Here is a 26,980-nt window from a genome sequence, read left to right on the forward strand (position 1 = left end):
TAAAATAGAAAACAACGCATTTTGGACACCGGAGCCTGAAATTATTTACATCAATTATTATTTATTTTTTCAAATGTAGGCTTTCGTAATTAAAACATAACTTATATTTTAAAAAATAAATTAAAAAAAACGTTTTTTTTTTCTACAATGTCTACCTTTGCATTCTGGTCGGCGTTCTTCAGAGAGCGTCACCCATGATGCTTTGCTGAGTGGTTATCGGGAGATGATATATATTCTTGTAACCAAAGACTTTTTTGAACAAGACCTATGATTCGTTCTGTGTTATACTGGCGACATGAGCTACATGGACGTCTTGAAAAGCAGATGTTAATATAAATATTAAAACTGTAATTTTTTTTAAAGGACAACCTAGATCATATACATTGCATTTATCTTGTTGTAGTAAATAAATTAGCTATATCAGAAATCATAGGATTTAGTACAGTTTGCCTTTTATTACTTACATTAGTACTGGCTGCATTTGTTATTAGAAACACAATTGTATTTTGCCGTGTAGACGTACTGGTATAGAAAAGGGCATTTCCTTGGTAATTGTGCGAATGAACAATAAATGAAGAATTAGGCTACATTTATGCACGACCACATATTGTTGAGATGAAGTTCACTAAGCAATCTTACACATACTGTGAATGTTTATAGACAATGATGTGAGTAATCCTTTGTTGCCCCCGAGGTCTGGTTGTCCCTCACAAATCAAAACCCGGAACTAATCGTCGATCGTGGGTCTTGTTTAGTAAAACGTCTTTGGAGGAGCTGGCACGGTTCGCCGCTCGCCGGTCATGGAGAGTTTAGGAAGTCCGGCGTCCTCCCCTTTATTCTCCCCGATTGGCGGTGATACGCTGGGCTCGGTGCCGTCCGGACGGCTTGGAGACAAGGCGGGGTGGGCGAAGAAGATGCAAGGCGCCACCGATTTCAGTTTGAATTAGCCGATCGTGCCATCCACGTCCCCTAGCGTCTCGGTAAGTTTCCTGTCGGGTTAAGTAAAGGCAGGTTCTTTTGTTTTCCGCCGCGAAAGCCGGGCCTAGCCGCTGCGGGATGGGATCCTAAGCCGGCTTCTCCGGCAGCCTCTGAGCACAACTGGAACACGGAAGGGGAGCAAAGTTATATCATCTGTCACCGGTTAACGCCGTTGGCGATGCGCTGCGGCGTGCTGGCCCTGGGACCGGCGGCTGGCCATCCGCTCACAAAGTAAGTTTCCGAAAGGCGATCTGAGTCCAACGTGAAATGGACATGCAGTCCCCCCATATCATGTCAGAAACACAGTAAATTAATTACTCCGTCGATGCTGCTGAGTGTTTTAAGGTTAAGAACAATTAGCGTCCGGAGCCCTAACTCGTGATGCATTCGCGCAGGGTACTTCTGCGGTAACTGGGTAACTTATATCTATGTAAAGCTACGCAGATAAACGATCGGCACTGAAAGGTCCTACGGCGTGGTTTCTGGTATGGTTTGGTAATTTTTTTTATTTTACCTAGTTTTCAATGAACGTGGCTGTTAGCTGGTTAGCCGCGTATCCCCCCCCCACCCCCCACCCCAGTAACCGAGGTAAAGGGGTTTGCGAGCAGTAACGTGCGAACGCAGCACGGGGGGCTCGCGGCTCCGCGGGACACGCCGACCGATCCCGAAACTTTAAGGGGGGCTTCACGCGAGCGAATGTAGAGCATGGTGTCCCGCCAGTGCTTCCCGCAGGATCCCTGAATATAAAAAGGGGTCATCGGCGCATGGCTTCGTGTCAGAACTTATTAACATCCATGTAACAGAAGTCGACACGATCGACAGGTTTGGCAGCTTTTCTTAGGCAATACGGTTGGAAACGCTTGTGAACAGTACAGAGCGCAATTAATAATTACGATCAAATTATTTTCTATAGAGGGTGTGATCTCATAATGTGGGAACTAAAATCTTCAGTTACAACTCAAGGAAATTGTTGCACAGTTTTAACAAGTAATTGATTTTGACAGATAGGTGTGCAGTACGGTATGTTAGTGTAATGTATAGACATCATGTTTAATCTCCAAGACAAACTAAAGTACATGAAGGATTCAACTCCTTTTCTGGATGGGTGTGCCTGAAGGCAGTCCCAGGGCACATGGCACAAGGCAGGAACACACCCAGAATGGGATGTAGGGTACATGCTCATGCACATAATCACACACTACAGGCATTTTTGAGTAGCCAATCAGCCCAACTGCCTGCCTTTGCACCACAGTATCTATAGGAAACCCAATGCCACAAACATACACCTCTGCTTGCTAGTTACGTTGCTTCCTGTTGGTTTGATGGTGCTCTTTGTGTCTCTTGTAGCTGATATGGACTCCTGGCCCTTAAGCCAGTGCGATGGACCCCATCCTCAGGACGCTCAGATGCACAGCATGGCAGGAGCCATCGATCTGTCGAGGAGGCGTAGAGAGACCCTGGGCGATGCCGGCGCTGCAGAGACGCTAAACAGGGCACTAGGGTCTGGCTGCGTCAGCGGAGTGCCGGTGGGTGACCGCAGGGTCTCCCCCCCATGTTTGGAATGGCCCATTGATAGGACAGAGGTGCCTGATGGGCCGGTTAGGACCAAGGGAGAAGCTGCGGGGGGAGCTTGCTTTGCGCAGCTGGGCCACGGGAAGTCAGCAACCGCCAGCCAGTGGGGAGGCCAGAAAGCGGAAAGACAGAATGGGTCCGTGCACCCCCGGCAAAGGGACGGGTGTGCCGCTGGGTCATGGGGTCGAGGCCCGTGCTCAGGTGGGGCCGAGGGCCATGTCCCCACACAGGGGTGTTATGCTGTAAATGGGGGGCACCTCTATGGTGCAGGGGGCGCCGCATGTACCGCTCCTGTGTCACCAGGTGGCAGGGCAGCCCCCTCCATAGAGCCTCGGTCAGCCACGGGGGAGAATCCTGTTACCTCAGTTCTAGATGCTAAAAGAACTGGACCAGCAGGGGAGAGATCCGGCGGTTCTACGGTTCTAGCAGGGCCAGAACGGCCCAGAAGGGACCGTGGCGATGAGGCATTGGTCACGGAATCGTCCGGCGCATCGCCGAGGCCCGGAGCAAGTCCATTAGATAATGAGGGCGTCTGGGGCAGCCAACTTGATGCCGCTGTTGGTTGTTGTTTCAGAGATGCGGGGCTTAGTACCTGCTCAGTAAGGACGGTCACATCCGAAACCATTCACAACATCATACCTCTGCCAGGTGTAAAGGCAGCAAATTGCCGTCCACCTGAACAGCATGGTAGCCTGGATGCAGAAGGCGAGGAAATGCCGATGAGTCTGCAGAGTGGAGTGTGCGAGGTTGGAGATGTTCAGGCCTCACTGGAGATGTCAGCCTGGTCTGGGGAAGAGCTGGGGACGAAGGCAGCATGTGACGATCACAGCGGCCAGCAGCCTGAATGCGTGGGCGTACTGCCGCAGACCTGCTCTCCTCCGGCGCGGCCTACCTTAGCCGCCACCCCACCAGAGAGTGGTCTACAGGGTACCTCGCCGCCTAGTGGCGAAGAGAGGGATGACCCGAGAAGCCTGGATGCGGCCAGGGGGGGCCAGGGGGGGGGCAGGAAGTGTTCTGCGAGCAGCCGAGTCGTGGCGAAGAAGCCGCGTTCGGCAAGAAAGAGGCCCAGGAGTGTGCAGCTGGGCCCGTCGGCCCTCTTTGGCCCCCGGGAGCCCGAAATCACGCTGAGGTACGCCAGCCACAAGGGGGACCGTCGGTGCTCGACCGCGACAGACGCCTTTGTGCCCTACGTGCGCCTGGAGCGAGGGGAGTTCAGCGTCTGCTCTGTGGTGAACAGCCCTGAGGAGGAGCAAACCGGGCGGCAGAACGGCCAGCCGCAGGCGGACTCTCAGTTCGGCTCCAGTGCTGTGCCCACCAGCTCCTGCCTGCTTCTGGGTCGCCTGGCCACCGGGGTGGGTATCAGGCCCGGGCCCCTGTGCTGCCTGTGCCACAGGGCGTCCAACGTCTTAGAGCTGGGTGACCTGCACGGACCGTACCGTCCCATTGGGACCGGGCCGCCCCGACCGCCGCCCTCTCCTTCCCACGCCCCGGAGGAGGAGGAGTCCAACCAGTCAGATTCATCCTGCGGCCTGCAGGGCGGTGCACTGAAGCGGGGGTTCCCGTCGGAAACGGCTCACGGGCGGCTTGGCGACAGGGATGTGTGCCTGACACGCCCAAGCAAGTGGCCCAAAGAGGGCGCCCCCGCCGAGGAGCGTCACTGCGAACCGGACCCCAGAGAGTACTGGATCCACGAGGACTGCGGAGTCTGGTCACCGGGTGTTTTCCTAGTCCAGGGGAAGCTGTATGGCTTGGAAGAGGCGGTCCGATTCGGCCGGGAGACGGTAAGACTGAGCCGCCCGCTGGGGGCCGTTTCCCGCCGTCGTCTTTAGCGTAAATACTTTTGATTTATTGTTTATCATCTGTCACCCTCACCCTAAAAAAAAAAAAACATACCACAGGTATGTTCCCTGTGCCACAAGGATGGGGCCACTCTGGGGTGCTTCTTCAAAACCTGCCCCAGCAAATTCCACTTCAGCTGTGCCGTGCAGGCAGGTAAGAGACCGATAAGCACCCGGTTACCATTAAAATCCCCCGAATCCCTTCGCTTGACCGCCTCGCCGAGGCTGACGGATTTAACCGCTCTCCTTCCAGACTGTGTGCTGAACAAAGAGAATTTCTCCATGAAGTGCCCGACACATAAGGTAGGAGAAGTAAGGATTCAGAGTATGGAACAAGGACAGAAAGTAAGGAGATATTTCCAGAAGTGGATAGTTCAGGTCCAGAAAGTAAAACTCTAGACCAATCTGGACCTGAACTATCCACCTCTGAATATTTCGACGTTTTCAGACGGTCGCAACAGATCGACTTGATTTGTGATTGGTCGACTAAGGTTGCCAAATGTGTACGGAAAGCAAAATAATATTGGCTGCGACCTTGAGGACGTGATGGTCTCCCCTACTGTCAGTTTGAAACCTTAATAATCTGATTCTTCCTGCCTTGGATTGCGGTGGGATGAGCTATAAACTGTCTCTCTCTCTGCCCCAGAACAGACCAGTGAAAGGCTCGGCTCCACCGGAACACTGGTGACACGACGAGTGACATGACAGGTGACACTCCTCTGGAATTGTCACTCTCACTGTCATCCGCTCTCACGTTATTACGCTGCGGTCTTGTGTGCTTCCTGCTGACTGTCCTTTAAAATTCACTTCTTGGTAGCATTTAAAGTCAAGTTTCTTTATTTTCACCCTCAGCTATTGTATGAGTCAAAAGTTTGGACACACCTGCTCATATAAAGGTTTATTTGTACTATTCTCTACATTTTCGAATAATTATAAAGACATCAAAACTATCAAATAACATATGGAATTTTGCACTGACTAAAGAAGTATTAAACCAAAAATATTATTCTTAAATCTTAACCCCAATCGCTCCAGGCACTGCCTGACCCTCCTGTCTCCTCTGGGCCAGTTCCATGAGGTGGCCTCCTGAGATGATTTTATAGCCGTCCTGAAGGAGGTCCCACGTATATGCTGAGCTCTCATTGGCTGCTCTTCCTTCAGTCTCTGGTCAAACGCCTCCCAAACCATCTCTGGTGTTTTTAGGTCAGGTGACCAGGTCATGTGATGCGACACTCTATCATTCTACGTTGTAGGCGGCTTTGGTGTGTCCAAAGTTTGGACTGGTACTATATATATATAATCCATACAGTGAGATGAAATTATGATATTGCTGGTCATATTGCAAGAAAATGGTGACAAATAGAATATTATTTTGAATATTAAAGACATTAAACACCGACGATCTGACAATTGAAAAGTCTGAGACTCAAAACAGACAGAAAAATACAGTATAAAACCAACCGTTATTCCGAAATACTGCATGTACAGCTCTGGGAAAAATGAAGAGACCACAGCAGTATTTTCAGCCACATTCATTTCTCAGTTCATGGGTGTGAGTCTGTGTAAAATATCATTGCAAACTGCGGTCTGGCTCTTCCCTGCTTCTCATTAATGAAGGGCTCCTTCCTTCCTTCATGGGTCTTCAGTCCTGCTTCTGGGACCCTGATATGACCTGTCCTAGCAGTGCACTTCCTTTTGAAGGTCACCCTCTGATTCATGAGGCACTGCCGGATAAGCTGACGGTCACCTCTGGCATTAGAAAGTTCCTTCTGCCCTCTGCCTGGCTGGTTTCTGGTCGTTCCCAGCGTCTCCTGCTTCACCTTATTCTTGTGTGCTGTTATCTTGGAGACTTTGAGCCTGAAAGCGACCTGCTGCTCAGTGTAGCAGAATCAGGATTAAACCAGGATTTAAGAATGCAAATTTAAAAAATATATAGTGTGGTCTCTTTAAATTTTTCCAGAACTTTATATGGTATTCAGGTAGATCTCAGGCTATTCGTACTGTACAAAGTTAATGATTTTACTGTCTACCCTCCTTTACAGTCTACTAAAGAGTCGCGACATTTCTCTGGACGCAGGACGACCCGGTAAGTCTGAGCAGAAATGTCCTCAAATCCTGCGAGGATGTTTGCCATAGTTTTACGTTTTGGAGCTGGACAGAACTGAAATTATTTAAAGCGTTTATAGAAGTGGAAATGTACATTTGTATACACACACGCTGTAGACGCAAAACTCGTATTAAAGTATTTAAAAGGTGGCGTTTGAAACCTCCTGTGTGGCAGCAGCTTTCTGGTAATTTCCATTGGGTCGTTAAGGATTGGGGCTGAAACGAGGCTTTAGGTTTTCTGCATGGTGAAGCCTGTCGGCAGCAATGGTGGGGGGGGGGGGGGTTGGGGGATGTCTTTATCTTCAAAAACATCACTCGTGCCCTTTGGTGTTGTACCATGTGACCTGCCCAGGTGTAAACCTCTCTGCGTTCGCGGCCCGAACACCCTGTAAAACATTGGCCTCATTCTCCAGCTTCCATCTCGATCGTTGATACGTTTGTTTCGCGTTTGACTAACTTAAGCGGCGGTGGACGCACTACCGCGAGGGTATGCCTGTCTCGGGGCTGAGCCACAGCCCGTTTGATCCCTTTGCTTGTATGTCTTGTGTTCCCCAAGCATAGTTCTGACGGTGTGTGGGCACTCTGCTGACCCAGGTGCCTGGAATTAACTCTCTGCTCCCTTCTTCGTGTCTCCCTTGCAGGTTGGATGGCATCATTGTGAGCTGGGTGTAGGAATGTGAGCATGTCCCTCACATTTGTGCTGTGCGAGTACCCACAATGCCCCTGGAGGGTCGGGCCTACCTGAGGAGTGGCCTTTTTCAATGCAAAACACAATATTTTTTTCAATGATTATTTTTTAAAATTCTTTCCTGGAAGCCTTCATCTGTTTTTGCTGGTCCTTATCTGCTCTGACGGATTCCAGAACCATATCTTCAGAGTGGGGCCCGTTTACGGAAGGGACCATCGTAATCCACGATGTCGACCGTGACGGGGGGGGAGATATGTAGTACCCGCCTCGCATGTACATTTTTTTAGATCTCACTGTGAAACCGGTGGCATCCTGTCCACTAAAATGAACTGAAGACATTAATGTTTTTATTTTCTTCAGGAAGTTATATTTTGTTGGGCTGGGTTGACTGACTTGTGTATATTTAATGATGTTTTTTTTTCTATTTTATTTCAGAGTTATTTTAAAATTCACACGGTCTGTTTCTGTAAAACACCAAGGTGAATGTGAACGAAAGAATTCCTCTCTCTCGGAGTTCGCCTGGGTTGAACCCGAGTAACGATTCAGTCCCTGTAGCTGCTACTTTTGGCTCCTCCTCCTCCCCACCCTCCTCCACTGAGGGTCACCTTGCATCACGGGGCATAGCAGGTCGTGTCGTTTCCTCCAATCAGCCGAGCAGTGGCACAGGGCATGAGGTAAAGAAGCCTTTTCTGGTTGGTTCTTGCCTGCTGGTACTCTGACCAATCTGGGCCTCTTTTATATACTGTGGTATAAAACATGTAGTGTGAGGATGCTGTCATGTTGGGGGGGGAATGGCTGGTACTTAACAGGTCTGAATGACGCAAGACTGTGACCCCCCCCCCTCCAGAGAGCAGCTCCATCTTTATAGCCTGAGGGCTCAGACGTTGTGTTTTCCTAAGGCTGTATCAAGATCTCCACCTTAAATCAGAGCTGGATTGTTCAGGTCAAGAGAGTAAAAATCCAGACCAAGTTTTAACCTATCAGCTGAGAATAAAGAGTCCCAGTCACAGGGAACTCAGCCTGGTTGGTTGAAGCAAAATCTTGGTCTGGATTTTTACTCTGGACCTGAACTGTCCACCTCTGCAAGTGATTAATACTGATCCATTTAGAGTGATTTCGGAGACTGTTTGCAGTTTTGAAACTGATGGCCGTACATGCCGGTCTCCAAAAGTGCCAAAGGTACTCTGTTTTTTTCCCCATTCCTAAACCCAATGTGCCCCACCCACAGGATGCTGTCACTCCCCCAGCCCCCAGGAGGATTCTGGGAAATCCTTTGGACAAATAGCTATCCCGTGATGCCGTTTACCAAGACGGTTCTATTCAGCCTGTCTCCTATTTAAATAGGTATCGGATGACATAAGACTCATCAGCGGTGACCTTGAATGGTTTTAGGAATCGTTAGTTATTTATGAAGTCGTCGGTGTCGTTAAGAGCTAGTCTGTAAAAGCTACGTTTGGGGTCTCCGGACGAAGTGGGTTGTTGTTTCTCCCCTACAGTTCGGCTTGAATTTCGCCTGAAATGTTTCGTTTACACCCTGAATGCAGAGCAAATTCTCATTTTGTAAGATGCCTCTGGAGGCCATGGTCTGCTGCTTTGTGGTCAGACGAGCCTGTGCGCACGTGTCTGTCTGGTTTAAGCTCTGTTAGGTCCCCACCCCAAATAATAGCTTTAGTGCCCAGCTGGGGGGTGGGGGGGGGCTTCTTACGAATCTATTATTGTGATAATTATTTACTTAAACCGAGCCACCCCACAGTGAAAAATATAGCTTATGTTTGATCCGTTGCACTGTAATGGACTGGCGTCATGTCCTGGGCGCCCCCCCCACCCCGTGCTTCTCAGGATAAGACACCAGGATAAGCAGCTATAGAAGCGGGGTGGGTTGGTGATACGATTTGTGCTCGAGGGAAAACATTATCCTGACCATCCATTGATTTGGCAAATTTGAAGCATGAGAATTAATTGACAATATGGCAGGAGGGACTCAAACATGGGTGTGATGTAACCAAACAGCAATGTGACTAATTTGGTTACATTGTGGACTTCATGGGGAGTCACATGGTCACGCACAGCCATTGTTAAACACAGACCATGCTTTCAGCGAGGCTAGTCTGTAGTTTCCCACAGAGATGGACATTTCAGGTCCCGGGAGTACAAATCCAGACCAAGATTTTGTTTCAACCAATCAGTTGAGTATAAAGAGTCACAGTCACAGAGTCCTCAGCTGGTTGGTTGACACAAAATCTTGGTCTGGATTTGCACTCCCGGGACCTGAAATGTCCACCTCTGGTTAACCCATAATGCCTTGTGATGTGCATATCTGTAACAGTCTCATTGCACCTGAACAGGAACAACAACGATTAAGAAGCGGCTACAGTAATAGGAAGAGCAGAGCAGTCGTCATAACTCTGAGAAACAAACCTTCTTCCTTTTAACTCGGCTTTGGTCACTCTCCTCATGTGATTCCACATCATTGTGTCGAGGAAGACATGGAGATGAATTGTATAAGTACAGTTTCTGTATAAGTAGGTTTCTGGATGGGAGAATTTTCCAGACAGATTTTACAATAGATGATTAGAACAGTTTTTTTCCTCCTTTGATTGGTTTTGTTTGTGACATTGTGCATTAAGGCTAATTTGACACTATGTGCTTTTCCAGATATATTTTTTTAATGGTACTGCTAAATAAAGTGCTTGGAACATTGGGACGCTTCCGTCGTGTCACGCCAGTCTGTTGGGTAAGTCTGCAGATGTATTACGGCGCTGATGAAGGCAAGTCAGGATTTCAGGCCTGTGGTACTCGGGGTTACAGCAGCTTCCCCGCTGGTTAATCTCCTATTTCATAAATGGTTAAAGCAGACAGTGAATGTTAGCGCTATTAAACCCACCAGCCCGGGTTTAAAAGCTCCAGGCCTGCCGTTCTGCCCACAGAGTAACCTTGTTTCACACCATATTGCCATAGAAATTAAAAGGGAAAATCAAAGTTACTGGTTTTATGCACCAAATATCCTCTGTGGTTTAATCACGGCAGCTGCAGGTAAACAAAGTATTTTTTTAAACCAGATTATGACATTTTAGTTATTTTCACTCTGAAAAACATTACGATAATATCCTAGCTTGTGTTCAAAGGCGGCAAATGTCATCCCCCCCCACAGTGTTTGCAGATGTAGGCTGCCGTCCAAGGTACCTTGAGTGTGTAAGCGTAGTGTGCAAGGGCACTTGAGTGTGTAAGCGTAGTGTGCAAGGGCACTTGAGTGTGTAAGCGTAGTGTGCAAGGGCACTTGAGTGTGTAAGCGTAGTGTGCAAGGGCACTTGAGTGTGTAAGCGTAGTGTGCAAGGGCACTTGAGTGTGCCATTCCTGTTCTTCCTGCCCCGTGACCCTCCCATACACAGACAATGACTCCCAGAAGTGCTCGGATTGTCCACCGACGACCTCATTGTGCGTCTTTTTAAAAAAATGGATACCTGTGCTTGCAGCAGCAAAGCTTTATTTGGAACGCATGCGGTTACGTCTGGAAAACACAACACACAAATTATCTCCGGCACAATCTGCATTTGTGGGTTTGTTTAATGCATCAGGGCAGTAATGTTTCTCACTGTTGAAAATGAACTTTATCAGAACAGATCTTACAATAAAAAAAAAACAAAACTGTCAATACGCTTACTACGGAAAATTGTTCTGTAACGAGGTACCCGTTAATGATTGATAACCATTAAAATCACAATCTCACATTTCCTTTGCAAAGGTGTTACTCAACTGGTTTGCTTAGTCACAAGAAAGGATACATACAAATATAGACCACAAAATATAAACGTCTTGTTCGCTCTGATCAACATCCTAGCAGGAAACTTCTTTGCAGGATGTAGCTGCAGAAATGTGCTGTCGCAAAACACTCGTCACACCAATTCAGTTCTGGCTTTGATCTTGAAATAAACATGAAAGACGTACATCCATCTTGTAAAAACCCTGACTGACAGATAATTAGAAATGAACGAAAAAACGATTTGTGTGAATGTACTTCAGACTAAGCACCTGGGTCCAATCTGGGTGACGTCGGACGCCCCTCTCAGCAGCACAAGCCTGTCCGTGTCACGCAGGACGAGGACGGCCATTGACTTCTGTCCAAAACTATCAGAAATTGGCTTGAAAGGAAGACCTGGACAGAAGCACATCACACAGGTTTGGTGTGTAGGAGCTGCATTAGCCCCAAGGTTGCTGATAAACTAATATACTAATATTCCACCATGAGTTGGGATGACCTTCGCGATCCACTTCCCAGTGTCCCTCCTGCCTCTACAGTCAATGATCCGCACATCTAATCACTTATCTAAAACTGGTTCATTAAAAACGACGTTCACAACTACAGCACGGCGGACATGGTACAGGATCACGTCTCGCGGGACGCTCTCACAGACGCCGCCACGTTCCCTCCACCGCTCAGGCGATGCTGACATCCGCTCTTTGTGGATCCTCGCGTTTTTGAAGAAACAGATGGATGTCGTTGTGGATCTGGCCCGGTTCTGACGACAAGGGGCGCGTTCACCAGCTGATCGCCCATCCCGCGGAGGGTCCGGCTGCCGTTTGGCCGGCGCTGCTCTGTTCCGTTCCTGACGGGACCGTTGGCCAGTCTAAATCTAAGCTTCAGCGAGAATGATGGGATCTACAGAACACCAATAACACACCGTTGACATCGGTCCTTTAGCGCGTGTTACAATTGCATTCTGGATGCTTCCAGGCTATTTTCAAAGTGGACCACAGCGCCACCTACACGCAGATCTCGATGGGCGCAGCCAAGAGGACGCGGCTTCCGGTCTCCACGGCAACCACCGCCCGGTTCTCCTCCTCCTCCTCCTCCTCCTCCTCCTCTGCGGCCGGCGACAGCGTCTGCTGCTTCATGCGGTCGACGAGCTGCTCCTCCTCCTCCGGGGGCGGCGAGCCCGGCTCGGCCGGAGCATCCCGGGCATCCTCTCCGGAACCTTCCGGCAGCGTCCAGCGGCATCCCAGCTGGCTCAGCACGTCCCTGGCGGCGCAGCGGCACAGTGGCTCCGGGGAGAGCAGGCGGCGGAACGTGTGCAGAGCCTCGTCTGAGAAGCGCCGCCACTGTGTGGGTACGGGGGCGGGGCTGGGGCGGCGCTGCCAACGTAGGAACTCCTGGTAGAAGGGGTCAGAGGGCAGCGCCGCCTCCCAGGGGAAGTTGCCAGTGAGTGTGCAGAAGAGCAGGACCCCAAAGGCCCAGACGTCCAGGCTGTAGTCGACGCAGATGCCCTGTCGCGGCGCCGCCTGGCTCAGCTCCGGCGCCGTGTACGGGATCGTGCCGCTGACGCGCCTCACCGGCGCCCCCGCCCACTGCGCCATGCCGAAGTCCGACAGCTTGACCCGGTGGCACTCGCGGTCGAAGAGCAGCACGTTCTCGGGCTTGATGTCCCTGTGCACCAGCTTCTTGCAGTGTAGGTAGTCCAGGGCAACGGCCACCTGCCGGCCACAGCGCTTTGCCACTGCCTCAGGGAGGCCCACCTGGGGGGGGGGTGAGGTCACATATGCGACTGTCACATGATCACAGCGCAACACGGCGCACAAAAACCAAGCAAGACGGCAGGAGATTTCACTGACATCACAATTACATCCTGCATAGTAACTTATTAATGCGATAATTATGTAATTAATGTGGATATTCTTCCATCTGCCCATCTTCCACACCCACTTGTCCTGTGCAGGGGTCTGGAGCCGATCCCAGAAGCTACGGGAGCGGAGAAGGGAATAACCCAGAATGGGGGGGCCAACCCCAGTGGCACTAAGAATCTCAAACGGGTCAATTGTTTGGCCAAAAGGGGCGAAAGGAGGTGGATATCAATTATATAATGATAATTAATAATGTGATAATAATGTAATTAATTATGAGGGACTGGCCAAATTTCAGTGTAAGATTAAGAAAAACCTGTTTAAAAAAGCATAATATCACCCTGCATCCTGTACCTCAGAGGACTGACCCGTGTCCTTGTTGTGTGAAACGCGTCTTCACAGGAGACGCGGCCTTTACCTGCGGAGGAATGATGTCGAAGAGGTCCCCGGCTAGCGCGTACTCCTGCGCGAAGATGTAGTACTCGTCCGTCTGGAATGCGATGCCCAGCATGTCGATGATGAAGGGGCAGGGCGACAGGTACAGCGAGACGCTGTACTCCCGCAGGAAGCTGCGCAGGTTGGTGGTTTTCTTGCAGAGGAACTTCAAAGCCATCTTCGTTCCTACGGAGGGACCGACCGCGCAGATATTCAGAGCTCCGGAAGTGCATAGGCCTCTAATTCAACGGTGCATTTCAGCAACGGGCCTTAATGTGGTCACAGGTATAACCCTGATTCTGCATGGCTGAAGCCAAGGTCCACTGCCCTGAACGCATGGGCCGTGCGACGTCTGAATGGGAATGCGGGGGTCATGTCCACTTGTCTGTTTGGTTAAAATCTCAGACAGAACCTTCTGTTGAAAAACATGGATATAATGCAGGGTTTTATTAATGAACTTTTAGGGGGTTGTATTAAATTATTTGCAGGTTTATTTTTTATGATTGTTCCGCATTTTTAATGATACTCCAAAAATCGGCATCTCTGGTTCTACGGTCCATGACTGGACTGACAGGTGATCAAGACTGAGCCAAAGCTCCACTGCACTGATACAAAGTAGCTATATTAAATCATTGTGGGTGGTAAATTTGAATACTTCAATGCTGCATGGTGGATATTAATTATATAATGATCATTAATAATATGATGATAATGCAATTAAGAGGGACTGGCCAAACTTTGGTGTAAGATAAAAAAAAATAAAGTATTAAAAAAAAGCATAAAAAATAGTCAATATTCTCGAGACGCACCGCTAAAGTAAAGTTTTCTGAGGTGTTGCCTGCTTCCCTCACAATCACACACAGCCCCTTCATTTCTGGTCTCACTGTACTTTTGCTCATTCATACATATCGTTGTTGTCCAATGAAAATTGTGACTTTTTACTACGGATGGACTACGGCCAATCTCCTCTGTCTGCTGATAGCACTTGACATCTAATTGGCCAATGAAAAAAATGCTTCATGAAGGCATCTATTTAACTAGTATTTATGTTTGTACTAGTTAACATTTGTATTCATGATGGCCAGCTATACTGCTAAACCTAGCTAGCTATCAACGCTAAGTTAAGTAGCATCATCGCTAACAGCAAACATAAATTAGATTAGTTCGTATCTTGTCGACACTGACATTTCTGCCTCGCTGACAACAATCAACGTGACCTCATTTAAAACATAAGAAAGTTTCTATTTGTGGTGCTGTGGGAGTATCAGTAAACAGCTTCAAATTTATTTTGTAAAGTAGTTTCTGAGAAATGAAGAATTTCTTTCACATTCCTGAAATAACAGACATTTGGAGATACTTGAGGCACCAGAGACACACAGTGCAATGTTGCATAGATCCAGTTTCATACTAAACAGACCATACGTCCGTTGGATGACAGTTTTAAACTGCAGAATGTCCACAAGCACGTCTGTAACATTGTGTACAGCCTTATAATGAGTTTGCCTTCAAGTTGATTTTTGACTTGGGTTCTCCCTCTGGGGCAGGCGTGAGTATTGAGTGATTCAGAAAGGGGCTTCTACAGCGCCACCTTATGGACCTGCTCCGCATCACGTGCTCAGGACGTGCCTCCCACTGGTGCCATCTGCTCTAACATTCCATACACTGAACGCACACTTTTGCTGGCACAGCCACATAGTGATGATTTACCAAACGTGAATGAACCTGCATATCACTAGCAGGTTCCCCAATTCCTCAGAAGAGGCCAGCTGGCCACTAGGCGGAATTCACTTTGATGCGATCGTCCTTCTCAGATGAATGAGATAGAAACTTTGTTTTAAGAGATCTGGATGTAGCCTTTATAGACCACTTCAGAAGATTAATAGAACCCACCCCTGATTCTGTGGATGACCAGGTCCACCTTGCCGTAGGTGCCCTTGCCCAGCTCCCGGATGACCTCGTAGTACCGACTGATCTCCACCTTCTCCAGGTTCTGAGCGGCATGGAGCTGCAGCTCCTCCAGGACGTCAGGGGAGGTGCGGCTGGGTGTAGAAGAGGAGCTCATTTTGGCTGAAGGCTGGCGGAGCTGAAATGAGACGGAAGGACAAGGCGTGAGTCTCATAAACAGCGTCTGTTTTCTTTTAGGAAGGCAGGACAGGTCCCACCCATTTAAGGAACCATCATGAGTATGAGATACAAATTATCAATGACTCACGACAGGGTGAAGCCCGAATCCATCGTGTTCCTCACCCCTCCCACCTGTAAACATTCCCCGGCCTCGTGACGACGAATGTGTACGAAAGCTGTACGACCTCAGTGCATCATAATGGCCCTGTCACATGGGATCAGCATCTAATCCTCAGTGCCGTCCCAGACCAAACAAGCCAGCCGCCCATTTCCGTGGTAAAATCGTGCCGCCGTGCTCATTACAAACCAATCAGACGTGCGGCAATCAATGAAAGACGCTGCCAAATTGGTTTGCCAAGTGCAATTTGGAAGCATTTAGGACCAATAATTACTGATGGGAGGAAGGCACCTTGGAAGCTGCTGGCTTAATCGGTCGGGAGGTAGATGACTGAGTCTATAACAGTCCCACCCACTCAAATCAACATTAAATGAATATTACACATATACTGACTGAAAATGGGTTGCTCTTTGTACCCAAGCAATTCAGATTAAATACAATCAGTTTCTGGTCCTACTGAGATTTTAATCTGAATTGAATCTGGTTTCTGAGCTGCCTTTTTTTTATCCATCTGTCCATCTTGCAGCCCCATGCCCAGGTCCCTGTTGCGGGGGTCTGCAGTCCTTCCCAGGCAGTATAGGTAGGATCCCAGTGCACCACAGGGATCACATTTTATGAAAACTATCAGCGTCCCTAAACATCTCTGGAGCTGACAAGCACAGACTGTAAGGACGGGGCACACAGCAGGCCAGACAGGACAGTGTGTCTGTCCATACCGAGGCACTGACACACAGCAGGCCAGACAGGACAGTGTGTCTGTCCATACCGAGGCACTGACACACAGCAGGCCAGACAGGACAGTGTGTATGTCCATACCGAGGCACTGACACACAGCAGGCCAGACAGGACAGTGTGTATGTCCATACCGAGGCACTGACACACAGCAGGCCAGACAGGACACACTGTAAACCCTAATGCTGTAACTAATTGATTGAACTGAGTTGTATTAACTTAAATAATTACAATTAGTTTATATTAATTAACCTTTATGAGTATTTAGAACTTTTTCTTATTTATGAGTTTGTAAAAATTAAACCTTTCAAGTAAGATGGAAAATTTTGCTGGTTTAATTTAAACAAAATGTCTCTTTAAAGTTTTATTAACTCAAAATCTTTCAGCCTTGTGATTTTGCGTATGACGTCATCCAGGTTCACGTCAACTGTCTTGCCCGCGCTTATTCCTCGTTCGTTTTTTTCAAGATGGCGGATCGGCCTCGCTTCACACTACAGTAAGTAAAATATTGAAATATACAAATCCAATGAATCTTAAGCAAGTGTTTTAATCCATATAATCACAGTAACATTTAAAAGTAATGTAGATGCGTTTAGATGTGTTGCATTACAGAGTACGCGTTTAGCCCTGTTTAAATCTTGAGGCGAGGAAGCTCCTCATCCCGCGCTGCAGCTTGTTGGTCAATAAGAAACTTTTAACGTTAGTTCAGTGTTGGGAGCTGTTACTGACCAGCACAATGTTTATAAATTCAGGTAAAATTGAAATTAAAACATTTATGCCGCACTTATATTTAAAACTGCGTTATCCACAACATGGAGTTTTATTTTGAAATACTTCGTTTGTGCGGCTTCTCAGCCGAAAGGTGTAATATTATTTATATAATATTAATTTCAATGGCGGATCGGACTCGTTACACGCTGTTCAGTAACGTTAGGTAGTTAATGTATAACTAGGGATGTTCATCTCGGTTAATTTTCCCAACCGACAACCGCCGTTCGTTAACCGAACATTAATCATTAACATTAACATTAACCGAATCCTGAACGTTCTAAGATGTGGCCTCGTGATTTTCCAATTCCACAGTTTTCCTATGATGTTCAGCTAAGGCTTAGACAGGGAAATGATGAATTTGAGAAGAGCGGAAAGGGTCTAAAGTTGACAAGAGACCAAAAGCATGACATTCTGGAGAAGCTTGGCTCAACCATGTATGATTTTAAGGCGTACCCAGACGACAAACAGATAGGAAAAGTAGCAGAGGCCCTTGTCACAAAGCATCCTTGTTTGAAGGAGCCAGGCTCTGACACAGGTTGGAATGGGTGGAAAACCAGTTTAAAGTTCAAGATGGGCAACTTGAGAAACAAAATGAGGAAAATTGGATGTCTTGAGGTAACTGTTAATGCTGGGAAAAGAAGTCAAGGCCATCCTGAGAATGAACCATCACATTCTAAAATCAAGAAACCAAGACGTTCTGAGGTTAATTATTTGCCAAACTTTCCTCAAGGTGAGGATGAAGCATCTCTTGAAACAGTTAGACAGGAAATTGCTGTTGAAGTCCAGAAGACAGAAAAAAATACTAGTCTCATCCACAAGAACATGGAGAAAACTTTTGCTCTGCGACGACAGAACATTGTTAGCGGAAGCCCATCTGTGAATGAGTTTCTGAATCTCTGGCCTGCACTGCGTATAACATCTGAGGTAAATAATAATAATAATAATTGTTTTCTAGTGATTATTATATATTTTCTGATGTGGGTTTGTTTTATAAAATTCTCTTTTGTCCGATTTAGCTGTTTGCAGAGTACCAACGTGTTACAAATGAGAATTTGCCCAACAAATTCTATGCACAACTGGACTACCTCCTACCTTGTTTGATGACCATTTTAAGGCAAAAAGCATCCAAGACAGGCAAGACAGCAGATGCCCTGGCTAATCTTTTGAAAGTTCATGATGAGCAGGTATGGTTGTTGTCATAAGATGAAGTATTCTTTAAAATGTAATTAGATTTTTCTTTATTTCAGATATTTAGATGTTGTTTTTTTTCTTCTTCTTGTTTTTCATCTTTACAGGAACTGCATGATGTAAATTCACGATGGACTACCGTTATCAGAGGTCTTCCAGTTTTGCTGCGTGACAAAGACATAGGATTTTTTAGGACCACCCTGGTAAGCCTTCATTCATTGTTTTTACAATTATGCATGTTCTATTGCAAAGGTGAAGGTTGAGGGGCAACCTTTACTTACTAATATATTTGTAATTATCACTAGTTGATGAATCATGTAATATTGACTCAGTCATATTGATAATGTTCTAACATGAATATAACATGTCCCTGAATAATATTTTTTAGATTGATAATCCTGAAGTACGGACTGAGGATGCTCCAGTGTCCCTGCTTACAGTTGTTCATGAAAATGCTGCTGCTCCAATCCATTACGATCCAGTGAGGGTCTCAGTTGTCCTGGAGAATGAAGTGGTCACCACCCATAGCCAACTTCCAGAGGCCTTTCTTGTCTTGTTTGGATTCATGTATGCTCTTCACTTAAAATATCCTAAAGGACTTGCCAAAACTTTTGAATTTGTGCAAAAAGTTTTACTCGGCATGGATGACGGAAAACTGTCTCCTAGCGTGCAAACATTAAAGAATGAGTTGATGTAGAGCTACTTTTTTTTTCTCGTTTAATGAAGGCTGGCACTGGGGCAGTAACTTAAAAACATGTCAGTACGTGTAGTTTAAACTATACAGGAGTCACTTACCAGAATGCACTATTTTTATTTCTTTTTATGAATGCCGCAAGACTAAGTTTTATATGACTTAATGTATGTTTTAAAAATCAGGATATTTAATTTTGTCAAACTAAATCATTTTTTTTGAAGCTCATGTTTAAACAAAGTTGGTCATGTAAAATTCTGTTAAAAAATATTTTACAAAATAATTCTTCAAAAATATTTTTTTGTTACAAGTCATACTGGGTTTTATGCATTACTTTTTCCTGAATGTTTTTTTCCCCTGAGAATTTTCACCCTTTTAAAGGGTTACTTTACAGGTGTCATGTTGATTTGTTATATCAAATAGAACACCATAGAAAGTATTGTTATTCTTTTTCATTGTATTAACATTCTGGGCATACTTTATTCATTTTAAAATAGTGTTTATTGTAAATCTGTTACTGACAAACTGTTTTAAAGGTTTTGAGAAATTTGTATGTTTATAGAAGGCATGTTTACTGTAAACATTCATGTTGGTATTACCTGTTGGACATTTTTTGTTTAAAAATAAATGTTAAAAATGGTATTGTGTGTTTGCTTGAAATTACAGATGCGTTTTCATACATTTATAGTGTTTACAGATTTAGAATTTGGTTAATTTCATTTATGAAACTCAAAATGGAAAATTTAATTTAAAAAAATTATTACAATCAAAATGTATAAGCTGGGTGACTAAGTATTTAAAGTTGGGAGAAATTAAAAGAATTAAGTTAAATGCTATCAAAATGTATAAGCAGGGTGACTAAGTATTTAAAGTTGGGAGAAATTAAAAGAATTAAGTTAAATGCTATCAAAATGTATAAACAGGGTAACTTGGGTATTTTAAGTAAGAACAAATTATTTTGCATGAGTACAACAAACTCAAAACTAGATTTTTCTGCTTACTTAAAATTATAATTTCACAACTTAAACAATTTGACGTAACTGATTACCTCAAATTTTTTGAGTTTTGCCAACTTATTCGGGATTACAGTGCAGTGTGTCTGTCCATACCGAGGCACTGACACACAGCAGGCCAGCAAATTCTGAGTCACCAGCTCATTTGAACTGTTCACTATTCGCCTAAATTATGGAAACACCTAGCATTTTTGGCATTACACTTTAAAATTTTGGCCATTAGAGTAAGTCTTTGTACGGGGGGGGGGGGGGGGGGGGATCTAAATACCCCACAAGAGCAAAGGAGAGAACATCTGCAGAATCTCAGCAATCTCCACACCTAAAGCTGGAATCCACAGCACTGTAGGTGTAAGTGCTACCTGCAGAATCAGCATTCTTCATGAACATCGCCCACCAAAACTTTCAGACCCCTGCAACCAGGCCTGAATTCTCTTCACAAATCTCTAATGAAAAAACATTAAACCATCCATGTTTACCTCCAGTCACAAGACCCCTTATCCCACTTGTGATTTCTGAGATTAATATTACTATTGTTCGATTGTGGGCTCCAGTCTTTTTCTGTGCTGCTAATCAGTGAGACATATAAAGACTGAGAAAAGAATTCTTCGATATTCAAGGTCCTGTAAGGTACATAAAGGCAGCTGAGAAGCCCCACAGTCTGGACGCCCTTTTGGTTATTAGCCACAGATCAGACTGTTCGCAGAGAAAGGCCTTTTTCAAAGACTGAAACAGGAGACACCAGCCTGTCAGTCAGGTATCTGCCACCTCTGTTCTGGTAACCTGCAGTTTCACATTTTTCGTAAAATGTCTTATTTAATAGGCACAGTTACTCACTATGGCTGACTAACCTGTTCACTGATTTGTGCATCAGTAACTACACCGCTGTTCCGCACCACTGGGGAATGTAAGAACCGATTCATCAAACGTCAACTGTGTTCACTTTATATTCGCTTATTTTTTAAAGAAAAAAAACTTTAACTCAACAGTTGATATGGGGATTTCCAGGCAAGAAAGTCATAAAGGCTGCAAATATTTTCTGCTTGAAGACGAAACGGGAAGAGATGAGACACTAAATAATGCAATCTAGGTATGTCGCAAGTGATATCTGCGTGTGAGATAATGCGACTCACCAGAGAAGCGGCGTCTCCTCTAAGGATAAGCCTGGATAAACGCTTGTTTATGGCGCTGGCAGGTCGGCATGACTCGTTCGTTTGTTTCACCTGTTTCCCTGTGTCGGTTTCGTATAGTACATTTTGTCATTACGTAAAGTCTCCGCTACACTACAATGTCTATTCATTACATACAGAAAATCAAATTCTATCCCTGTAAAACGAGATGATACAATGACATAATGTTTGGGCTTAAAAAAAAACTGATAGGTGTCCTTTGTTTGCGTAACATGCAATTTTCCTAATGGACTGAAATTAATCCTGGGGAACCACATATCTTGTACGAATATACCTATCTGCGCCGTACTGGTCAAATACATTTTAACTGCAAAACCGCCTGCCTAAATAAAATACTAAAAATAATAAAATGATTGTTTCAAATAAATAATTACATGCCCTATGTGCACTGTCCATTGTTATTTAACGACTTACCTTTCAGTTCGTAATGCATGCAATCCCCGTAACCCTCTGTCAATTTAGAAGAGAGGACAAAAATTATTATACTGACGGAAAAGACTATTCTGATGCAAAAAGAATTGAATGCCTTTTCTTCAGCTCTGCATTGTTTAGATTTTGGCGGCGATTCAAATCCAGACGAGCGTAATTTCGGATCTCTAGCGCAAGTACCGGCTGCTACCCCTGTCACGTTTGGTTCCGCCGTCCTATTGTCTGTACATCGCCTTTACTCATACTGAAATACGTCCAGAGAAGCGAAGCCCCCCTCCCTGCCTTGTGTCCGACACCCAATCGTAGCCAAGACCCGAGCAGCGGCCGACGCAGGATCCGGAGAAGCCCCCTGCCTGCGTGCGCATTATGTGCGCTCGGACAGTTCGCTCCATGCTCGGCGACAATGCGCCTGGCCAAGCTCGCTGATTCACGGCCACCACAGAATAAATTAAAGCATAATATCGCAGAATGCCAGTATTCGTATATACATATTATGTGTTTTAATATACAAGGCTTAATGAATAGTATCGCTGAGTGTTTCATAGGATATTGACCTGAAATTTAATTAGCTGACCCAATACAGAGTTACTACGGTGATAGTATAATACCGTAAAAAACTATCTCGCGGTCCGATTCAGCAGACAACGACACAGTACAGGTGTAAGGTGTTTGTCATGTATACATATGTGGTAGCTTCTTCAAAACCGAGTCTCTATAAGCTACACTGCCTTACGTGTAGATATGCAGTACAACACACAACAGTAGGATCGCTTAGGTGTTTTGTGTAAACACGCGATGATCAACCTTGATATTCAAATAACGAGCCACTGACCGTATCCTTATGGCATCTGCTGTGAAAGGTCAGGAATGAAGACAGGTCACGTATCAGCCCAGATGGTAGGCAGTGGTGGCATAATGTTTAAGGAAGCACACTTGTAATCGAAAGGTTTCATGTTCAAATCCCCGACCATCAAGGTACCGCCCCCAAGCACTGCTCCCCAATTAACTTCCCCCTGCTATGTCACATACGGGTTAAATGCAGAGAGCACATTTCGTTGTTGTGCGCTGTGGTGTCAACAATGACAATTAATCACTATATATATATATTTATATATATATATTTGATATGCTTTGATGAAGAATTGCAGCAGAACCACACAGAAATATGGATAATTTTGCAATCTCGTCAAAATGTTAAAGGAGCAAAAGAGGATTCGTTTATAAAGCGCTCATTTTCGACGGAGTCATTATTTAGACAGTGATAACAAAGGTCTTCAGCCGTTGAACACCCAGTGCTCAAATGTATCAGGTTATTCAATCAGACTTGCATTCATTTTTCACAAGTTACTTATCTGCCTTCTAGGACAGGAACACCTAACTCAACCAAATCACCTGCTGTTTCTGGTTATTAATTGAAGACTATTTCGACAGGTACCCACTCATCGTCTGACTTTCATGAGGTCTAAAATTTATAGCGGCACCCCCGTGTTACAGCCCGACATGGTACAGGCGGAAATGAGGGAGACCATCCACTTAGCGGCTGCAAGACAAAAAGGGGTTTTATTAAAGACACAAAACATTAATAAAAGCCAAGGGGACATGACTTCTGGCATGCAGGAACACACCACATTTAATGACTAACTAAAGAACAGAGAGGACATAGGCTCTTAAATAGGAACAACAAACCAGCTAACAATAGGGCAAGTGCACAACATGACAATTAACCAATCAACCGAGACAGAGCAACAAGCAACAGGTGGAGCGAGTCACCATAACGAGCACAGAACTAAAACACTGACCACACTGGGAATTACGAAACTAGGATAATTTACAGAACCAAATAATGCAAACGAAAACAGTTGTGAACAGGAAAACGGCAGGGTGACCTAAACAGAAAGGAAAACATAAAACACTGCGGAACAAAACTAATAAAAAAAATAGATAAGGCAGACCAAAGGCCAGCCCAGAACCCACAACTAGAGAGCTAACTGTCTCCCAGCCACGCGCAGCCCACTGAGCTATGCAGCAGTTCAGGGAACAAGCAAAAGACACCAGGGAAGTGACAAGGAGGAGGACAGGATGACCAGCGTCATCTGCTGGTCAAATGGGGAAGTAACATGAAGGGCAGGTCAGATGGGCGCTGACCCTGTCCCCATTTATAGTGAGAGAAAACTTTTATCATTTTTTTGTTGCTTAGAATTATAGCAGACTCAAGTGTAACTATAATCTATCAAAATGACAGATCACTTAATCCTGCATATCTTAAGATGAACTTGATTAAGGACTTCAACTGTGCATTTTAATTAAAAAATGGCTGGATAAGTTGCACTACCCATTTAAGAAGCCACCATATACTGTAGGAGTACAGGTTTCTCTGAGCTTGTGTATAGCTGACTGAGCAAAGGCTTTGTAACTGCTACACTATAAGGTTCGGGTTAGAATTTTATGTTTTACCTGAAACTTGCGCAATGCAACCTTCATATAACTTTTAGAATTCAGTGATTAGTTGTCATTGTTGACACACCACAGAATGCACAACGACGAAATATGTTCTCTGCATTTAACTCATATGTGACATAGCAGGGGGCAGCTAATTCAGCACCCGGGGAGCAGTGCTTGGGGGTGGTATTTTGCTGGTTGGGGATTTGAACCTGTAATCTTTCGACTATAGGTGCACGTCCCTAACTATTAAGCCACCACTGCCCAACTACTGTGCTTCTGAATAGGAATGTCGTTACGTAACTTACTGATGGATCAGTAACTATTTTACGTTGTATTCTGAATATTCTTGACTGTACTACAATTGCTGCAAGGGGTAGGTAAAGTACCAGAATCCGCACAAACTGATGTGCAACCTCTTACGTGCAAGTTTAGCGTCGAAATAATGGTATTAAGGCGCCGCAGTTAGCCTCATATGCCAGATGGCTCTGTGCACTGACTTCCAGGCCCCTAGGTATCACTGAGCTGGCATCATACAGCATTACCTGGTGCTTTTCAGAGCACTAGAGTCCAGCCGAGTTCCTGGCAGGTATGGGCGCTGTCATCCATCACTGGCATCCGTTTATGTCAGAGCGCTGCCATCCAGAGACACTCTTCCTGCTTCGCATGTAAGAAATATTGCATTTTACTGCTGAGGATTTTAAACCACGGGAGCCGTATAGCTAACAGATCGTTATCCAGTAGAAAGAGTAATGTAATAATGTACCACATGAATCAAGTTATTTGTTGAGCATTGGCACAGAAATATTAGGTTAATTCTGTATATTTCTGCCATTCCCGTCACCCTGAATGACGTGTCTGCCTTTTGTATGGTCTGTCATTATAATTAATATTGGAATATAATGTACCAACGTAATATAATAAATGCACTCAATGGCCACTTTATGATGCAGCCCAATGTAATATAAGGAAGGGCTCTCGACAACTACTTCTAGGGTTGCCAGGTTGTGTTCATTGGTGCCTTTCTGCAGTCCACCGTCATCCTGAGTTTCAGAATGGACTGATTTTTATTCTGCTTTTTCAGGCAATTTTTCAGATAAGAATTAAGATCACCAGTATTACAGGAATTAAGTTGCTTGACAAAACAGCAGCTCAAAACGTCAGAGATTTTGCAACTCTTCGAAGAACAGGCCACTCCTACAGGCCAATCCTGGTGTGGATTTTAGATGATGCTATTTTTTGCTGCCTTGAAACTGTAGTAATTTTTCGGCATAAATCGAAAAATTTATGTATCTTGTACTCTTTACATAGCATTTGCAGAATATCACTCGGTTATAACATTTAACAGCAGACTGATTCTAATCCTGGTGATATTCGGGGATGGGGATCTCAGCAGGTATAAACATGACAGGGGTGACGATCCGAACACAGGCCCGAGGAGCAGCGATCAGGCCGAGGCAGAAACATGCAAGGTGCAACCAATCCTACTGACCACCGAGCAGAAGAGTGGAAGCTGCCAAACCTCATGCTGCAAGCAAGGAACGTCATCATATGCTATATATACGGAGCCACGAGGATCCTACCTGGTCCCAGTAGTATAGGACTTCAAACGTGCAGCATGGTTTTATTAATGTCTACAAGTACTCTGGCGAGAATATGTATGTGAATAAAATGTCACACATTTAACACTGGAGTTTCCAGCCATAAAAATGTGGAAGATCTTCCAGAATGTTTTCAGTCTGCATATCGTGCTCCTCACCCCAGATGGTGTTGAGTTTAAGGAGGCAGAGCATGAGGCCAGTTACTGTCCCCTTAAACCACACTTGAAATCACCAGTACCAAGCATTTCAATGAACACCAGTGATTTCCAGTTAAAATTACTGCTGCATTGCGTCTGGCTAAACTGTATCTATCAGTGCAAAGTGCAGGGACTGTGACCTGAGCTGTGATCAATGTCATGCCAAAATGGTCATTGTCAGAGCCTACGTGCAATACCCCACAATCATAATCAGAAATGCTGAAGAAGTTCGGAATGCGCATGATAACTAACAGCTCGTACCGAGAGACATGGAGTCTATGTAGCCTGTTAAATAATTAGGAGCACATTGAGGACACACAACCAAGGTGTGCAGGTTTTACACAAAAGCATCTACTAGGATTAAATTTCAATTTTTTTTTGTTAGAAAAAACAAGCTTTAATACAACAAACAACAAATGTATTTTTGTATAGCGCATTATCAAAACATTATATCGTCTCAAAGCACTTTACAGCATCCCCACCCAAAGCCCCCAGTGAGTAAGCCAAAGGCGACAGTGGTAAGGAAAAACTCCCAAGAAGGAAGAAACCTTGGGAGGGACCAGGCTCAAAGGGGGAGCCCATCCTCCAGGGGCCGGCAGGGAGAGTCAAATAAGAGAGATTATAAGAGAGAGAAATACATTGTCTTTGTCGCTGTGTGCCAAATCTAAAGATTTTCAAAATAATTTTATGGAGAACATAGTATTTTTTTTTGAATACTTGGTCTTTATCACAGACAACTGACACTTAACCGAAAAAAACAAGCTCAAGGAAAGACTATACAGTAAAATACCGTTATAGTGGACTCGTTAATAACGGAATATCGTCTATAACGGACAAGGTCCGCTGGTCCCGGCCGTGCGCCTTTAAGAACATGCAGAAAAAGCATCAGATATAGCGGACTCACATATAACGGAATTTTGCTTATAACGGACAAACAATTTGCTCTCCAGAGCCACTTTTAGCTGTAGTTTTGTTCGGCTATAACGGGCATGCAGGCTCCGCCTACAAGGCGCGTGGCGTGTCAGTGATATCTAGTGCATGTATAACCACTTACAGGCCATATATACTTCCAACAGCCTACATGTACAATATAATAATCTATACCACAAGTGTGTCTACTGGGGTGTAGTATGAGTAAATGGTGTCCTGTAGTTTTGGGCATACAGCAACTCTGGATATAACTGACTTTGGATATAATGGACTGTTTTGCCAGGTCCCTTAAAGTCCGTTATAACGGGACTGTACTGTATATATCTG

The 26,980-nt window shown here is 45.3% G+C and overlaps 3 protein-coding genes across 9 annotated transcripts; 2 read left to right on the forward strand and 1 right to left on the reverse strand.

Moving 5' to 3' along the window:
* The first annotated feature begins 711 nt into the window (after positions 1 to 711).
* Positions 712 to 9,886, forward strand: LOC125717953 (retinoic acid-induced protein 1-like). Of its 4 annotated transcripts, XM_048991361.1 has the most exons (8): positions 713 to 1,209; positions 2,326 to 4,331; positions 4,449 to 4,542; positions 4,642 to 4,691; positions 5,035 to 5,096; positions 6,431 to 6,474; positions 7,136 to 7,856; positions 9,838 to 9,886. In XM_048991361.1, the coding sequence occupies exons 2-5, from the start codon at positions 2,331 to 2,333 to the stop codon at positions 5,074 to 5,076; spliced, it is 2,187 nt and encodes a 728-aa protein (XP_048847318.1). In that variant the 5' UTR covers positions 713 to 1,209; positions 2,326 to 2,330; the 3' UTR covers positions 5,077 to 5,096; positions 6,431 to 6,474; positions 7,136 to 7,856; positions 9,838 to 9,886. The 4 variants fall into 4 exon arrangements, with proteins under 4 accessions (XP_048847319.1, XP_048847318.1, XP_048847316.1 ...); XM_048991362.1 differs by having other exon boundaries at positions 712 to 1,209; positions 5,035 to 5,091; positions 6,430 to 6,474; positions 7,136 to 9,886; XM_048991359.1 differs by having other exon boundaries at positions 7,136 to 9,886.
* A 763-nt stretch (positions 9,887 to 10,649) lies between these two features.
* On the reverse strand, positions 10,650 to 21,912 carry unm_sa1261 (un-named sa1261). Of its 2 annotated transcripts, XM_048991378.1 has the most exons (6): positions 21,472 to 21,912; positions 21,001 to 21,098; positions 15,124 to 15,316; positions 13,217 to 13,419; positions 11,948 to 12,693; positions 10,650 to 11,839 (listed from the first exon to the last, which is right to left on the reverse strand). In XM_048991378.1, exons 1-6 carry the CDS (start codon positions 21,488 to 21,490, stop codon positions 11,821 to 11,823), a joined length of 1,278 nt encoding a protein of 425 aa, XP_048847335.1. In that variant the 5' UTR covers positions 21,491 to 21,912; the 3' UTR covers positions 10,650 to 11,820. The 2 variants fall into 2 exon arrangements, with proteins under 2 accessions (XP_048847335.1, XP_048847336.1); XM_048991379.1 differs by lacking the exon at positions 21,001 to 21,098.
* LOC125717963 (uncharacterized) lies at positions 16,417 to 19,497 on the forward strand. Of its 3 annotated transcripts, none has more exons than XM_048991381.1 (5): positions 16,417 to 16,703; positions 17,291 to 17,902; positions 17,995 to 18,162; positions 18,274 to 18,369; positions 18,555 to 19,497. In XM_048991381.1, exons 2-5 carry the CDS (start codon positions 17,411 to 17,413, stop codon positions 18,861 to 18,863), a joined length of 1,065 nt encoding a protein of 354 aa, XP_048847338.1. In that variant the 5' UTR covers positions 16,417 to 16,703; positions 17,291 to 17,410; the 3' UTR covers positions 18,864 to 19,497. The 3 variants fall into 3 exon arrangements, with proteins under 3 accessions (XP_048847338.1, XP_048847339.1, XP_048847337.1); XM_048991382.1 differs by having other exon boundaries at positions 17,709 to 17,902; XM_048991380.1 differs by lacking the exon at positions 16,417 to 16,703 and having other exon boundaries at positions 16,710 to 17,902.
* Positions 21,913 to 26,980: the final 5,068 nt, after the last annotated feature.

This window comes from Brienomyrus brachyistius, chromosome 22, assembly GCF_023856365.1.
Source record: "Brienomyrus brachyistius isolate T26 chromosome 22, BBRACH_0.4, whole genome shotgun sequence".
Lineage (NCBI taxonomy): Eukaryota > Metazoa > Chordata > Actinopteri > Osteoglossiformes > Mormyridae > Brienomyrus > Brienomyrus brachyistius.

What these genes read in the sequence shown, in the direction of transcription:
- unm_sa1261 (XM_048991378.1), bottom strand. An exon ending in GAGGAGACGCCGCTTCTCTG is followed by an intron (nt 15,317 to 21,000) that starts GTGAGTCGCATT and finishes GTCTCATTTCAG; the next exon opens with CTCCGCCAGCCTTCAGCCAA. An exon ending in TCGACATCATTCCTCCGCAG is followed by an intron (nt 12,694 to 13,216) that starts GTAAAGGCCGCG and finishes CCCCCCCCCCAG; the next exon opens with GTGGGCCTCCCTGAGGCAGT.
- LOC125717963 (XM_048991380.1), top strand. Translation starts at nt 17,261, where the DNA reads ATGTGGCCTCGTGATTTTCCAATTCCACAGTTTTCCTATGATGTTCAG. An exon ending in TGAAAGTTCATGATGAGCAG is followed by an intron (nt 18,163 to 18,273) that starts GTATGGTTGTTG and finishes TCATCTTTACAG; the next exon opens with GAACTGCATGATGTAAATTC. An exon ending in GATTTTTTAGGACCACCCTG is followed by an intron (nt 18,370 to 18,554) that starts GTAAGCCTTCAT and finishes AATATTTTTTAG; the next exon opens with ATTGATAATCCTGAAGTACG.
- LOC125717953 (XM_048991362.1), top strand. Translation starts at nt 2,331, where the DNA reads ATGGACTCCTGGCCCTTAAGCCAGTGCGATGGACCCCATCCTCAGGAC. An exon ending in TCCGATTCGGCCGGGAGACG is followed by an intron (nt 4,332 to 4,448) that starts GTAAGACTGAGC and finishes AACATACCACAG; the next exon opens with GTATGTTCCCTGTGCCACAA. An exon ending in TGAAGTGCCCGACACATAAG is followed by an intron (nt 4,692 to 5,034) that starts GTAGGAGAAGTA and finishes TCTCTGCCCCAG; the next exon opens with AACAGACCAGTGAAAGGCTC.